A 13,614-nucleotide genomic window follows, 5' to 3' on the forward strand; every position below is an offset into this window, starting at 1 on the left:
ACGACAAGTGTCAATGTCAAAATGAAACTAGAACCTCTCTTCTATAAATAGAGATCATTCTCTCACAATATTTCCTAATGTCATTTGTACTAAATCATTCACTAGTACTCACAAAATGAGAGCTTGAACCTATGTACTTGTGTAAACCCTTCACAATTAATGAGAACTCCTCTACTCCATGGACGTGGCCAATATGGGTGAACCATGTACATCTTGTGTTTGCTTCCTTGTCTCTATCCATTTACATACTTATCCACACTAGTGACCGGAGCAATCTAGTGAAGGTCACAAACTTAACACTTTCTATTGTACCAAAGTCCTCATTGATTTTGTGCATCAACATGCTTTATTCACTATGATATATAGCATGACAATACATTACTCAAATGATAGGCGCACTCAATCTTAAAACGAGAAAGATATGGAAAAATAATTAAGAACAAAGTTATTGTTTCCAGTGACTGTAATCTCAATGCTTCCTACTCTCCAAAATAACAAAGTTGTTGAACAAATATTCACCACAGTATAAATCCGGTTCAAAATCAAAATAAGTAAAGGCTTCTAATAAATAAAAAAAGATTTAAAGGTTTCCAACTCAAAACATATCATCTTCCACCTGCACCCAAAAATTATAAATCAAGTTCAGTAGTGAAAAACAAGAAAAACATTTGGGTAACTTCAAAGCATTTAAAAGTAATTTACTCTAATTGTATTGTAGAAACTACTCCTCTGGATTATGTTGTTGCCCATAAACATATGGATGTGAATCCTGCATTACATATAGCTTCACATTAACTAAATGCTAAAAAAACAAATATGCCTTGTGTGATAAACAAATCAAACCTGGCTGAGTTGAGGATTTAGTCCAAAGGGTTCGTGTATGATAAAACTTGTGGATGAATTATGCCACATGTATATAACAAATAAGAATTACTATGTGTATTCATAAATTCCGCATTCCCAAAGTAAATCGATCAATACCTGACTCACCATAAATTGACTATCTTGTAGCATACTTGCAAATGAAAAACCAGGCTGGATTACTTGGTTAGATGGAGGCAATGCATGATTGTTTGTTGTTAACAAGCTTACAGTTGGGAAGACCTGCGTAACATTTATAGGATGATATGCAATTAGTCTTATTTAGAGAAGATAAGAGCATTCAAGGTCTTAAAACATACATCACTGTAAACTAACAAATTAGATTACTTGGTTTCATGGAGGCAATGCATGACTATTTGTTGTTAACAAGCTCATAGCTGGGTAAACCTGCGTAACATTTGTACTAATGGGTACACTGAGTTGTTGAAGAAAATTTGAATCATATGGTGCTGAACTATGTGAAGGGCCTATATCGCTTGGCTTCTTGGTTTTCCCTACAAAACAAATTTAAATTTTTTAAGTAAAAAAGAATATTGGAATTACATCTAATAGTTAATAAAAATATAAAATTTCACTTACCAGATGAGACAGTATCTTTTGATGCCTTCTTTTTTCGTTTCTCCATAGCACTTTTTAATCTGGCATTGCTTACTCTTTTCGGCCTTACCAACGGAGAATTCAATATTGGTGGCTCATCAACTGAGCAACCATTCAAAAGTATGTCATTGCTCTCTTTATTAACTTTACCCTTTGACTTAATCATATCCTTTTCAAACAATTCCTCCCATCTCTCCCAATTTTTTCATGGCAACTCTAGTAGCATTTTCTGACTACGCTCCCTTACTCAATATATTATAAGTCATTCGCATCAAAGTGTTTCGACGCAATGTAACAGATGATTTACCTTTTACCTACAATAATTAACTATGCTCATTTGCATCCAATCCTTTCTTTGCATCTTTTGTCCGGTACTTCAATATATGTTGTGAATGTATTTTAGTCCAAGATTTGACGTTTAGTACCCTTAGAGCGTGACGACACAACCAACATATGGACTCGAACATTTTGCAACTACAAGAAACCGTGTCATCTGACGCGTTAAGTTGGATAAGTTAAACTCTTGTTTGACACAAGTTAAACTCTTGTGTGACCCTTCTCATTAAGTTCGAAAGAGTAAACTGTACCACAACTCTCATATTCATGCATTGTCACTGCTAAGCTATTTAAAAACTCTCTTTTTTCAAATATTTTAAACATTTTCCTAGTGTAGACAGTAGTAGCATGCTTCAAAATTCCACTCATTTGGGCAACTCTAGAAGGGAGACTTTGATTGCAACGATAGGACTCTTCTGATTCACTTATACACATTTTTGCTGCTTGTTTATCATAATGATGCACAAATTCAATAAGTCTCATTGTCTTGGTAGAAATTTGGTGGAAAACGTTATTCGTACTCTCACTTCTTTGTGAAGATTGTATCCGACATGTGAAGGTATCATGTTTAAATGCCTGACACCATTCGGCACGAAGCGCATACAATATATTCATTCGTGAGCACCATGTAAGGTTGACTTCTGCAACTAGCTCATCCCAAGTCGATTGGAATTCCAATTATGTCTCATAATATTTAAGACATTTATTGAACAAACGTCTAAAATCAGGGTTCGCATAGAGACTTGACATATTTTTTGCACAATTCTGAGATATGTGCCACGAGCATAAACAATGACATACCCTAGAAAAAACTTTTTCAATGTCATTTGTCATAGCTTTACACTAATCAATAAAAATTGTCTTTGACTTTTGACATCCCATTGATTCTAAAAAAGTTTCAAATAACCAAGTAAATGTTTCTATTTTCTCATCCAGTAAATGCACAACCGAACAATACGTTTTTCCAATGGTGATTAACGCTGACAAAAGGAGCACAAATCATGTTATACCTATTGGTACGATAAGTAGTATCAAATGCTACAACATCCCCAAAGCACTCATAGTCAAGTCACGACATTCCATCTCTCCAAAAAAAGTTTTGTCTTCAATTTTCTTGATCCACTTGCACAGTGTAGAAGAACATAGGATCCTTTGCTTGCTTGTGCTTGAAAAGGTTGATCAAACTTTGAGCATCCCCTGCTTTAAACATGACCATTTTTTCCTTATTCACAATATTGTAGCAATCTCTTTGTGTAAAACCTACATTCTGAGACCCACCAGCTTCTTCTGCTAAATAAGAATATGTATTTGTAGTCCTTATTCCTGCATCTGCCATGGTTTTAATCACACCCAAATGAGCTTTAGAAACTTTTCTATTTGATCTCAAAAATTGCCTCTCTTCTGGTTTAGCAAGCTCGTGATTGTGTTGAGAAAAAAATTGAGCAACTTTTAACGTACCATCTGTTTGTACTACAAATCGAATTCCAGCTTTGCAACCTGTTCTTGTCTCCAGTTTATAAAAATTGCTTGCTTCTGATGGGTCACCATCTACCTTAAAACCTTCTTTTGAACAAAGATAACAAACTTATCTTAGTTGATTCTTTCTATTATATATCTTTTGTCCCTTACGAACACTAAATCCAATTGTCGTAGCATAGTTGTTGTAGAGATCATAAGCTTAGTTTTCATTTAGTACAACTTTTCCCAAGAAAAAGTCATGGGAATTCTTCGTTCGATTCACAATGACTGGATCTTCTTCTCTATTATTTTCTTCATCACTTTCTATATCAATGACTGGATCTTCTTCCTGATTATTTTCTTCATCACTATCGGTATCAATGAATATTGTACAAGAAAAATTTGTACGTAATTGAACGGTTAAATAATGGATGCAAAATAGCAGACATACAGCAGCCAAATAACAAGTTAAAAATGAAAAGAGAGAATGCAAAAAAGACAAACCAAATAGGCTGATAGGTTAAATATTTTACTAGTATCCATATTCTTCCACTTGGTGAAGCTTAGCTTTTTTGAGAATGGTGCAGAGCCTAATTTTAGGGTTTCAATTAAAAAAGAATATGAGTTAGTTCATGAAAACCGAAACCCAAGAACTTACGCAAGCTGGAAACCAAAAGATAAAACAAAACTCAAGAAAAAAAATTGCGGTCAGATTCAAACTAAAAATTCTAGTACCTGTAGCCTGAGATTTATGGGTTTTGTAGTTTGTGGGTTTTAATTGTAGGGGATGCGACTCAAGCGAGAAGGAAGCAGCAAAATTTTTTGCTTTTGGCGGAAAAAAAAGAGGGTGGAATACGAGGGGCAGCAATTATTGGTTTTGACAGAGAACTTATTGGTTTTGACAGAGAACTCTAATAGCGTTAAGGAATATGAAAATCCAGTTATTGTTTTTCATTTAATAATTATTATGACATGTGTCATTTATTTATTGGTGGGTACTACAAGTTGTCAATGCCACTTGGTGGTATGATACCATCTAATAATTTCTTAGAGGGCTGAGGGAAGATGAGCAAGAAAGCAAAAGAGCCAGTTCTCCTAAATCCAAAAAATTATAAATTTTCACATTTTTGTTTTTTGAAAGTAGGTTATGATTTTGAGTTGTGTTCTTGAGAATGAATCAACCAAACAAGTAGTATTGGCCTGACACTCAAAAGTGTCTATGAGTTTAAAAATCTGGATTTGAGTTGAATACCAAACGGAAGCTTGGTTTCCCCTCGTATTCATATTCCTTGTATTGCGCTCCATTTTATTCCTATATATATTTCCCCTAAGATGAGAATGATGCATAACAAAATTTCCGAATTATTAAGGTTCTATTTCTCTTGTTGTATGGGATTTGTTATTTTTATTTTATTGCCTTTGCAATTATTGAAGGAAGAAGGAAACTCTCAAATTTAAAATATAAAAAATTGAAAATACTTGTTTCTTTTGACATGAAACCAATAATTTAGGCCACTATAAATTTCAGTATCAAGAACTGCATTGTCACGATATCAATTGTGAATAATAAATGGATGAACTTTTAGTATTATAATTTGAAGTCTCAACCCTTATATGCATTACGTGTTTTAATAGGAATGATAGAAAATTTTATCATTTTTAGTTGTGACGCGAACACAAATGCCATTAAACAACCCTTTTTAGTTGTGACGGGAACACAAATGGTACACTACGTGTTTTAATAGGAATGATAAAAAATTTTATTTTTTAAGTTATTAACTTTTTAGCACACATATCCTCATATTTGTTTAATGGCATGTGGTGTACCACTCCGTGTATCGGTCACACTAAAAAATCTCTCTAGCAAGATGTGAATGTGATCGGGCAGGGGGAGATGTGAATGTGATGATGGTAGGAGAATTGGTATATGCATTTTTCTTTTTTGGTCGAAAAGAGAATTGGTATGTGTATAGATTGAGGAAATGCAGGAATAGGAACAGGAGTGGAGTAGGGGAGAGAGAGAGAGAGTAGAGAGAGGGGGACACAAAACACAGCTTTAAACGAGAGCCATTCGTTGAATGATAGGCTCTATCCATAATCTCATCCTCTCCTCTCCTCTCCTCTAGTCCTCTTGGTTTTATTTCAGTCACTCCCTTCCAACGACACACTACACTAGTACCTCATCTCATCAACTTGGTTTTATCTCAATCATTCATAATGAATATATAACGACCTTGTGATTTTTGTGACTGTCTTCCTTCCTTCCCTCCTTACCACTGCTTAGCTATATCCTCCCTCCCACCCACCCTGCCCTGAGCTAGTTAGTGCCTAGCTAGCTCCACTCCGCTCCGAGAATGGCTTCGGCTATTCTTTCCGTGGCCAAACCATCTCTTCAGGTTCATATATGCAGCTACCTTCTCGTTTTCTTGCTTCAATTACCTTATGCTTCTTAATTTGCTCGCTCAGACCTGTATGGATATTGTGTTGCATGCTAGATATACACTTCTAATATATATACATATGCATACAAGCACATATACAGGAGTACTAGGCTTGCTGATTAATCAAACTAGTTAAGCGCGCATGCAGAGTACCGTACGTTAATTAGTTAAACTGATCACTAAAAATTATAGCTAGCTAGTGTTTGTTTAACTTGTGTTATCTATACACATACACACGATGCTCAAAATAATTAAAATTAAAATTTGCAGGCCAATGGAAAGGGATTTGCAGAATTCTCAGGTCTCCGTACCTCATCAGCTTGCCTTCCTTTCGGAAGGAAGACCTCAGACGATTTATTCTCAGTCATTGCCTTCCAGACCTCTTCTGTGAGTACCACTACTACTACTACTACTATGATTTCTTTGTCTTTAATTTCCTACCGTCCGTGTCTTTTCCTACGTACATACGTAATCGTATCAGTAAATAACGTTTCCTTGATCATCGATCGATCATAACAATTAAGGAAATACCAGTTGTGGTTATCAAATCTCATAACTAAACAACCAGGGAGTAGCCACTTCCTACTAGCTACGGTATAATGATATTTCTCTTCACTTGTAAGTCAAAGGTTTTAGGTTTGATTTTCGTGAAATGCGAGTTTGAACCACATTACTGCTAGTCTATTGTGAGGTTCAAAAACATTTTCACCATAAATGCTTCGTTCAATTCTTGTGCTTATGCTTCTTGTATGAAACATTTAAGTGCTTTTCCAGGATTACTTGTATTTTTATTAAGAATTTGTTCTAAAAACATTTTCACCATAAATGCTTTTGACCATTTTAAAAGTATTTTCAAACGAGCTCTTAGTAACCAGCTCTCCAAAATCCAAATGCAACTTGCAAATGTGAGTTTGTGGTTTTTTTTTTTTTTTTTCTGTTTCTCTATTGTGTGTATATGTTGTCTCGTATTACTTTAATTTCTTTTAATTCTTAATTTTATATATAAAAACAAAAATTTATTCTATAACTTACACAATTAGACTACTTTAATAATAACTGATTTCATTTCAAGTGAGGGCATAATTGCTCACTTTGAAAAATGTATATTATCTCGTATTTAAATGTATGATTGTAAATGTGACGGTGTAATGTGGATTTGTAAATTTTAAATTGGGAAGGTGGGAAGCAACGGAGGATACAAAAAAGGAGTAACGGAGGCGAAGCTAAAGGTGGCTATAAATGGATTTGGAAGAATTGGAAGGAACTTCTTGAGGTGCTGGCATGGACGCAAGGACTCCCCTCTTGATGTCATTGCCATCAACGACACTGGAGGCGTCAAGCAGGCATCGCACCTCCTCAAGTACGACTCTACCCTCGGTATCTTTGATGCTGATGTCAAGCCCGTTGGCGATAATGGCCTCTCCGTTGATGGCAAGATCATCAAGGTCGTGTCTAGCCGCAACCCCATAGACCTGCCCTGGAAGTAAGCTGGCTTAATGCGTTATAGCTTTATTAATACACACACACACCCCTACATGTACATGTACATGCATATACTTATGATCGATTGATTATGTTTTAATTTGTCCACGGTTGCATGGCAGGGATTTGGAGATCGATCTGGTGATTGAAGGGACTGGTGTGTTTGTCGATAGGGAGGGCGCAGGCAAGCACCTCCTGGCAGGGGCCAAGAAGGTGCTTATCACTGCCCCTGGAAAGGGTGACATCCCCACCTATGTGGTCGGAGTCAATGCTGATGCATACAGCCCCGATGAAACCATCATTAGCAATGCTTCTTGCACCACCAACTGCCTTGCCCCCTTCGTCAAGGTCCTTGACCAGAAGTTTGGTAATGACATTTTTCTCATCTTTTACTTGTACATTTTCTTTCTTTCACCAGATTCCTTCATTACCAAATTTGTTCAAGTGTTGTGCGTGTACCTAGTACGTAGTTCGTACGCATACATGTCAGTTTCTTACAAGGATGTTATTTTATACTGCAGGCATCATCAAGGGCACCATGACTACCACGCATTCCTACACTGGTGACCAGAGGCTACTTGATGCCAGCCATCGCGACCTAAGGCGTGCACGGGCTGCTGCTCTCAACATCGTTCCCACCTCCACTGGTGCAGCAAAGGCCGTGGCCCTAGTCCTTCCAAGTCTGAAGGGCAAGCTAAATGGCATTGCCCTGCGTGTGCCCACCCCAAACGTGTCGGTGGTGGACCTTGTTGTCCAAGTAACTAAGAAGACCTTTGCAGAAGAGGTGAACGCTGCTTTCAGAGACAGCGCCGAGAAGGAGCTCGCAGGTATCCTTTCTGTTTGTGACGAGCCCCTTGTCTCAGTCGACTTTAGGTGCACAGATGTCTCCTCCACAGTCGACTCTTCATTGACAATGGTAATGGGCGATGACATGGTCAAGGTCATTGCTTGGTACGACAACGAGTGGGGTTACTCCCAAAGGGTTGTTGATTTGGCTGACATTGTCGCCAACAACTGGAAGTGATCATCATTTCAAAATTCAAATTAGCTCCTCCTCCTCCTCCAACTTGTCATTCCCGGCGGCCAGATCCATGTTTTTTGGTTTTCTTTTACCGTTCTGCGTTTATAATTTCTACTTTTCTTTCTTTTTCTTTTATTCTTCTTTTCTGATTAATAATGAGAATCTTGTTGAAACCATTTTCATCTTCTTTTCATTTTGCAAGATGAGTCTTGATGTATGTAGATCAAGGTGAACAAGTCATTTAAACTTGAAAGCAAGTGCTGTCGATCCCTTGATTATTATTTTTTGGTTATATACATTACATTACATATATGTATATCTGTTGCGATGGGGACTATACATATAACAATTGCTATAGCATAACTCGCACTAATATTTGAAACTAAATGATCAACCTTGTACTTCTACCAACTCCCTTTCAGAGTTCATACTTCATACCTAACGTGGTCTCATATGGTTCGCGTGATGAATTGCTTGGATATGCAACTCCAATTAATCTCCATTCCCAAGGAGTGGTAACGAAACCCTCATTCCCATATTTAGAAATGCTAGGAAATGAGAATTAGGATATTTATGAGCCTGTTTACTTACAAGGAAAGAATAACTATCATTCACATTCATGTCATATCATGCATTAACAACCAATAAACAAAAAAAACCACATCATGTCATATCATGCGCTAACAACCAATAAACGAAAAATCCAGGTATACGAATAATTTAGCTAGGAAATTATTCATCTCATATCCATTCCTTCACGTACCAGTTTCTTGTTTGGTTTATGCAAAAGTGTGGTGTTATCCACACCCCTCATTTTACCTCTCACACACCCTTGTTAATATCTACACAACTTATTACACACTAACGAAGCCAAGGGGATCTAACAAAACAATTGGCGAAAAAATATATAATAGATTCATCTTAGTAATTTCACATCGATAATCCATAAATACCAGAAAACTAAAGAGGAAGGAACAATCCGTCCGTCTTTGGTCTTGCAAAAGAATTGAGCAATTCAAATAATAAAATCTTGAAACACTACAAGTACAAACCATCAGACAGCACAGCAGTAATCGTCAAAACTCTAGTGTTGTATATATAATAATATATAAGCATGTAACTGTGTAACTGAATTAAATTGTAAAATCGAAAAACAATGAAAAAGGCAACATCTAGAGAACATATGCACAGTACTAAAATCTTTGAACATCCCGAGTGCTAGAAGCCTAGAACAACCAGTGTTTCCTCCTTGACTTCTGTTGAATTGGCATGTCTGCAAACAAGGCACGCAACTAAGATATTAACCAAACTCTCTCCTTGTACTGCATTTGACACCTATAAAATAAGTCTCTTGCTGATTTAAATCAAACAAAAACACAAAAAATAAACAAAAGAAAAACACCTCGGATTTCATATAATGAATTGTAATGAACCTCCGACCAAAAACTCAGCCACAACTCTGCATTATTTAGAAGGAAAAATAAGAACGTTAAAATCTGAAATTGTCCTATAGCATTTTGCAAGACAATTTTTCATCTAAACCTACAACTACGAGACTAAAGAATCTCTTCAGATTTTTTTTTTCATTTGGATGAGCGTAAAAGAGCAAAGATAGTTCCATCTACCACGTTTTGGTGGCTCGTACTGGGGCATAATTTCAATAAAGCAAGTATCTCTGAATGATGTCAAAAGGCAAATCTTTGCTGCAAACTGCATTCAAACAAGATTACAAAACATCATAAACTACGAGAGAAGAATTGCACACAACACTATGCCAACAAGACACTTTCCAAGCTGTGAGCACTGGTCTATATTTATTTATTTCTACAAAAAAATTATCTACTAAAATTTGTACTATTGCATTATTTTTCAATAATTTTTTTTATTTGCCACTAAATATTCAATATCAAGTTCCATTTCAAGTTCATGGAGAAATATTTCCAGTTAAAGTGAAAAAGTCTTGATGCCGTCATCAATAAATATATTAAATAAAGCTAAGATAAATCGCCGATATTATATTATTTTGGTAAGATATGATATACACACACACACACACACACACATAAACATATATATATATATATATATATATATATATATTATATTATATCCCATTAACCTAGAACAAGTATCTATAATCTACAGAAAGAAATTCAGATCCATTGGGACAAATGTAAAAGACCTTGTCAGCTGCTGCTTGTAAAGTAACATGATCTCCCCATTCACCGGATCTGCATCATGTGGAAAACTAAAAGTGAATACAAACCTGCTGCACCAAAAAATAGATGAAACCAGGCCAGATACATATAAACAGAAGCTTGTTGATCAAATAACCGAACTAACTAATGATCCTAAACAATTTGACATACTTTGCCATTTTCTTGTGATAGCGCTTGTACTTCATAGGGACATAGCCTTCATACAAAGAACGATGGTCTTTGAGCTGGAAACAGGAAAAGTAGTGCACGATAAGCATACTCAAAAAAGGCATTCGCTTTTTTGTTCCCCTTTAAACTAATCAAAGAGCTGGTAAAAAAAATGTTGAAAATGAGACAATATGGAACTGAAAGGTCACTATAGATTCTGGTCATGATAATTTTTCTTTGTAGAGAGCACAGGAAGCAGTAGTTCTGAGAACAAAGACAAGTAGCTATTGGCATTATACCATCCAATGGTTACATGAGTGGTAAGGGTAGTGACTGCGGAGGTAGCAAATGGTGGATGGAGGTTTACTTTAATCAAAATATTGCAGTGGTAATAGTTTTCATTATCTCCTTAATTGATCCTTCATTCCATTTCAAATGATCTCCAGTCCAATTTCTAGCCATCTAAATTTTGTTCCTCCTATAGCAATTGGTTACTTCATGTACACTCTACCTGCTTCACAATCTCTTTCCGAACATGTTTGTGATACTCTGGAGACTTGTACATCTGTTCTGAAAGTGCACGAAACTGCAAAACAATGAGAAAAGGAATCAATATAAATCAAAAGATGGCATACCTAGGACTTTGGATTCTCAGTATTGCAGATACCTGACAATTCCCATCACCAGAAACCTTTACTTCATATAAACCATAGACATGTAACCTGCAAGGAAGTAAAAAGGAAATTCACTAAACTATCACCCAAGAAGAAGTTAAACAGAAGTACGAGAATACAAAACCGATATCTACTTATAGTCCATCAAGAATTCATCCACATGCTAAACATGTTGTTATAGTTCTGAGTATTGTCATACAAGCGTAATTTGTGTACAACCATCAACCCACACCCAAGGAAAACTACCTCTCCTCGTATAATACCAACAGGTCCAACACCCCAACAAACATGGCAATGAAATATTAGCCTCAATGCATCATATGTGCTACTATCATTTTCAGGATTCATGTGGTTTTCCATGCGTTGCAACTTGCAAAGCATGCATATCCAGAGTGAGGTTTGCCAATACCTCCAGCCATTTCCAAGTGTGTGCTTGCATTTTTTTTGTTCCCTTTGAAATATGCATTTTGTTTTACCTGTATTATTCCCATCATCAACCAAAAAGAAAGGGGGCAAATGATAAAAAGGGCTACCTTAATACCTTTTAGGAAAGTTGTCAACCACAAAATAACCAATGCATATTTTTATTCTGAAGCATAAACATACCTCTGGAGAAGGCGTTGGTGATCCAAACCAGCATCACTTATGTTGGGGATGTAGGAATTTATCCGTGGAACATGCTGGAATTTTGAAAAGATAATAATACTATCAGATATAAAGCTATGAACAAAAAGAGTGAACTGGGGGGAGGGGGGGGGGGGAGGAAATTTCCATTACAGGAACAGGTGCCAGGTTGGAAAGGCGTCTAGCAACTGCACCATCTAACTTAGCATATTCTTCTGATAGTACAGCAGCAATCATGCGGTCATCCTCAACATCCTGTTGGCTGCTCAAGGAAGTTGAGCTAGAACATTCGCCCACACTGTGAGTCCCGTTCATCATAAACTAGTCTATTTCAATTTCTTCACACTGAAAACAAGTACCAGAATGAGCTTATAAGCTGAGTAGCCTAGTTTGAAAAGCCAACAAGAATTTACAACCCTTCAACAAAAGTGAATTCACAACCAATAATCAAAGATATGGCATATTTCTTAATTGAGGGTAAGAAGATTGGTCTTAAACAATTGCAATATATAAATGTAAAGCTATGCTATTGCTAGGCTTGCCGGAATGTGCCCTGTCAATTACGGTCGGGGTAAGATTGTTCTTGGAACTTTGTTGGAGTGATGGTAATTAAGAGTAGTAAGAAATGGCTGAATGTGGGTCTTTTCTTTTGGATTCGGATTAATACTTATCCACATAATAATGTCCAAATGTAATAAAAGAAGGAAAAGAAAAAGGAAGGAACTGAATAAAGTACACGATACATACTCAAACATGGCAGATTCAGATTGGATCAAAACTCAAAATCAATCAATCCGACAAACAAACAAACACGATAGATAATTGGAAACTGATTACGAACATGGAATTGGAATTGGAATTGGAAGGCGAACAGCGAAAAAACGAGTTTTTTAGTGCTCAATCGAAATATCAAATCAATTGGGGTAATAAATTCAAGGGCAATCAGAAAGAACGTCGAACAAGTTTGAATCTTGAATGATTCGTCCATCTTGAAATTCCGCGTACAGAATTTGTAAGGCGTGCGTAAGCATAAAGTGATGAGCTACAGCTCTTAGGCCTTTACCTGATGATGTTCTTCGTTTCGTTCGATAATTAAGAGGGATGATATCGTTGTCGCCGCCGTGGTCGTCCTCCTTGGCTCGGTTGTTGGATCTGGTATTTGGGTGCCCAGTGCCCTGCCTGCCGCTGTATTTTCTTCTTTTTATTTAATTAATAAAAAAAAAATTATATCGTACGCGCGGGTAGTTGTAAGTCAGTTAGATTTTCAAGCACCGGGTGCCCGGTACGGGGTATCCCCCGATTCGCGATATTTTATATTTTCCACTTGGTCCCTTAGAATCTCAAGCCGTTCCATTTTCGGTTGCTTATTTCTGCAAGTATTCATTCACAGCCAATTTGCCAAATCCACCTATCACCGTCTAGTAGCGAAAGTGTGACCCAGTCTCCAGTTAGGTAGTGTTGTTTGATGTTAAGGATTGAATTGGCATTCTAATTTCTCAAAGAAAAATTGAATGCCAACCTACAGATATCAATATTGTCTAAATTGAAGAGAAGAAGAGTTGGTCAACGTTTCAAAGTTCTATCTATTTCAATCCAATCTTAGACACCAAACAAAATCCTTGAATCGAGCTTGAACGAGATCATATTTAATTTGTTTTAGTTTCATTTGAAGGCATGAGGTGACTATAGTTGGTTGAATAAAATAACAAACGAGCAGAGGAAGAAAGAGTTGT

The 13,614-nt window shown here is 36.5% G+C and overlaps 2 protein-coding genes and 1 long non-coding RNA gene across 9 annotated transcripts; 1 reads left to right on the forward strand and 2 right to left on the reverse strand.

The window, feature by feature from the left end:
* Positions 1-2,718: 2,718 nt before the first annotated feature.
* LOC126634134 (uncharacterized) lies at positions 2,719-4,156 on the reverse strand. The gene is made up of 2 exons (XR_007627211.1): positions 4,009-4,156; positions 2,719-3,863 (listed from the first exon to the last, which is right to left on the reverse strand). It is a non-coding gene; the product is annotated as an uncharacterized LOC126634134 (long non-coding RNA).
* Positions 4,157-5,413: 1,257 nt separating this feature from the next.
* LOC126634129 (glyceraldehyde-3-phosphate dehydrogenase A, chloroplastic) lies at positions 5,414-8,527 on the forward strand. The gene is made up of 5 exons (XM_050304619.1): positions 5,414-5,669; positions 5,985-6,101; positions 6,893-7,197; positions 7,319-7,563; positions 7,718-8,527. Exons 1-5 carry the CDS (start codon positions 5,628-5,630, stop codon positions 8,218-8,220), a joined length of 1,212 nt encoding a protein of 403 aa, XP_050160576.1. The 5' UTR covers positions 5,414-5,627; the 3' UTR covers positions 8,221-8,527.
* Positions 8,528-9,109: 582 nt separating this feature from the next.
* On the reverse strand, positions 9,110-13,231 carry LOC126634131 (OVARIAN TUMOR DOMAIN-containing deubiquitinating enzyme 12-like). Of its 7 annotated transcripts, none has more exons than XR_007627209.1 (10): positions 12,945-13,228; positions 12,035-12,226; positions 11,864-11,937; positions 11,251-11,305; positions 11,095-11,169; positions 10,587-10,660; positions 10,400-10,483; positions 9,846-9,927; positions 9,620-9,676; positions 9,110-9,490 (listed from the first exon to the last, which is right to left on the reverse strand). XR_007627209.1 is itself a non-coding variant. In XM_050304623.1 (10 exons), the coding sequence occupies exons 2-10, from the start codon at positions 12,197-12,199 to the stop codon at positions 9,436-9,438; spliced, it is 735 nt and encodes a 244-aa protein (XP_050160580.1). In that variant the 5' UTR covers positions 12,200-12,226; positions 12,945-13,231; the 3' UTR covers positions 9,110-9,435. The 7 variants fall into 7 exon arrangements, 5 of the variants coding, with proteins under 5 accessions (XP_050160580.1, XP_050160579.1, XP_050160582.1 ...); XR_007627208.1 differs by having other exon boundaries at positions 9,843-9,927; positions 12,945-13,226; XM_050304623.1 differs by having other exon boundaries at positions 9,110-9,539; positions 10,400-10,448; positions 12,945-13,231.
* Positions 13,232-13,614: the final 383 nt, after the last annotated feature.

This window comes from Malus sylvestris, chromosome 9 (genome assembly GCF_916048215.2).
Source record: "Malus sylvestris chromosome 9, drMalSylv7.2, whole genome shotgun sequence".
Taxonomy (NCBI): domain Eukaryota; kingdom Viridiplantae; phylum Streptophyta; class Magnoliopsida; order Rosales; family Rosaceae; genus Malus; species Malus sylvestris.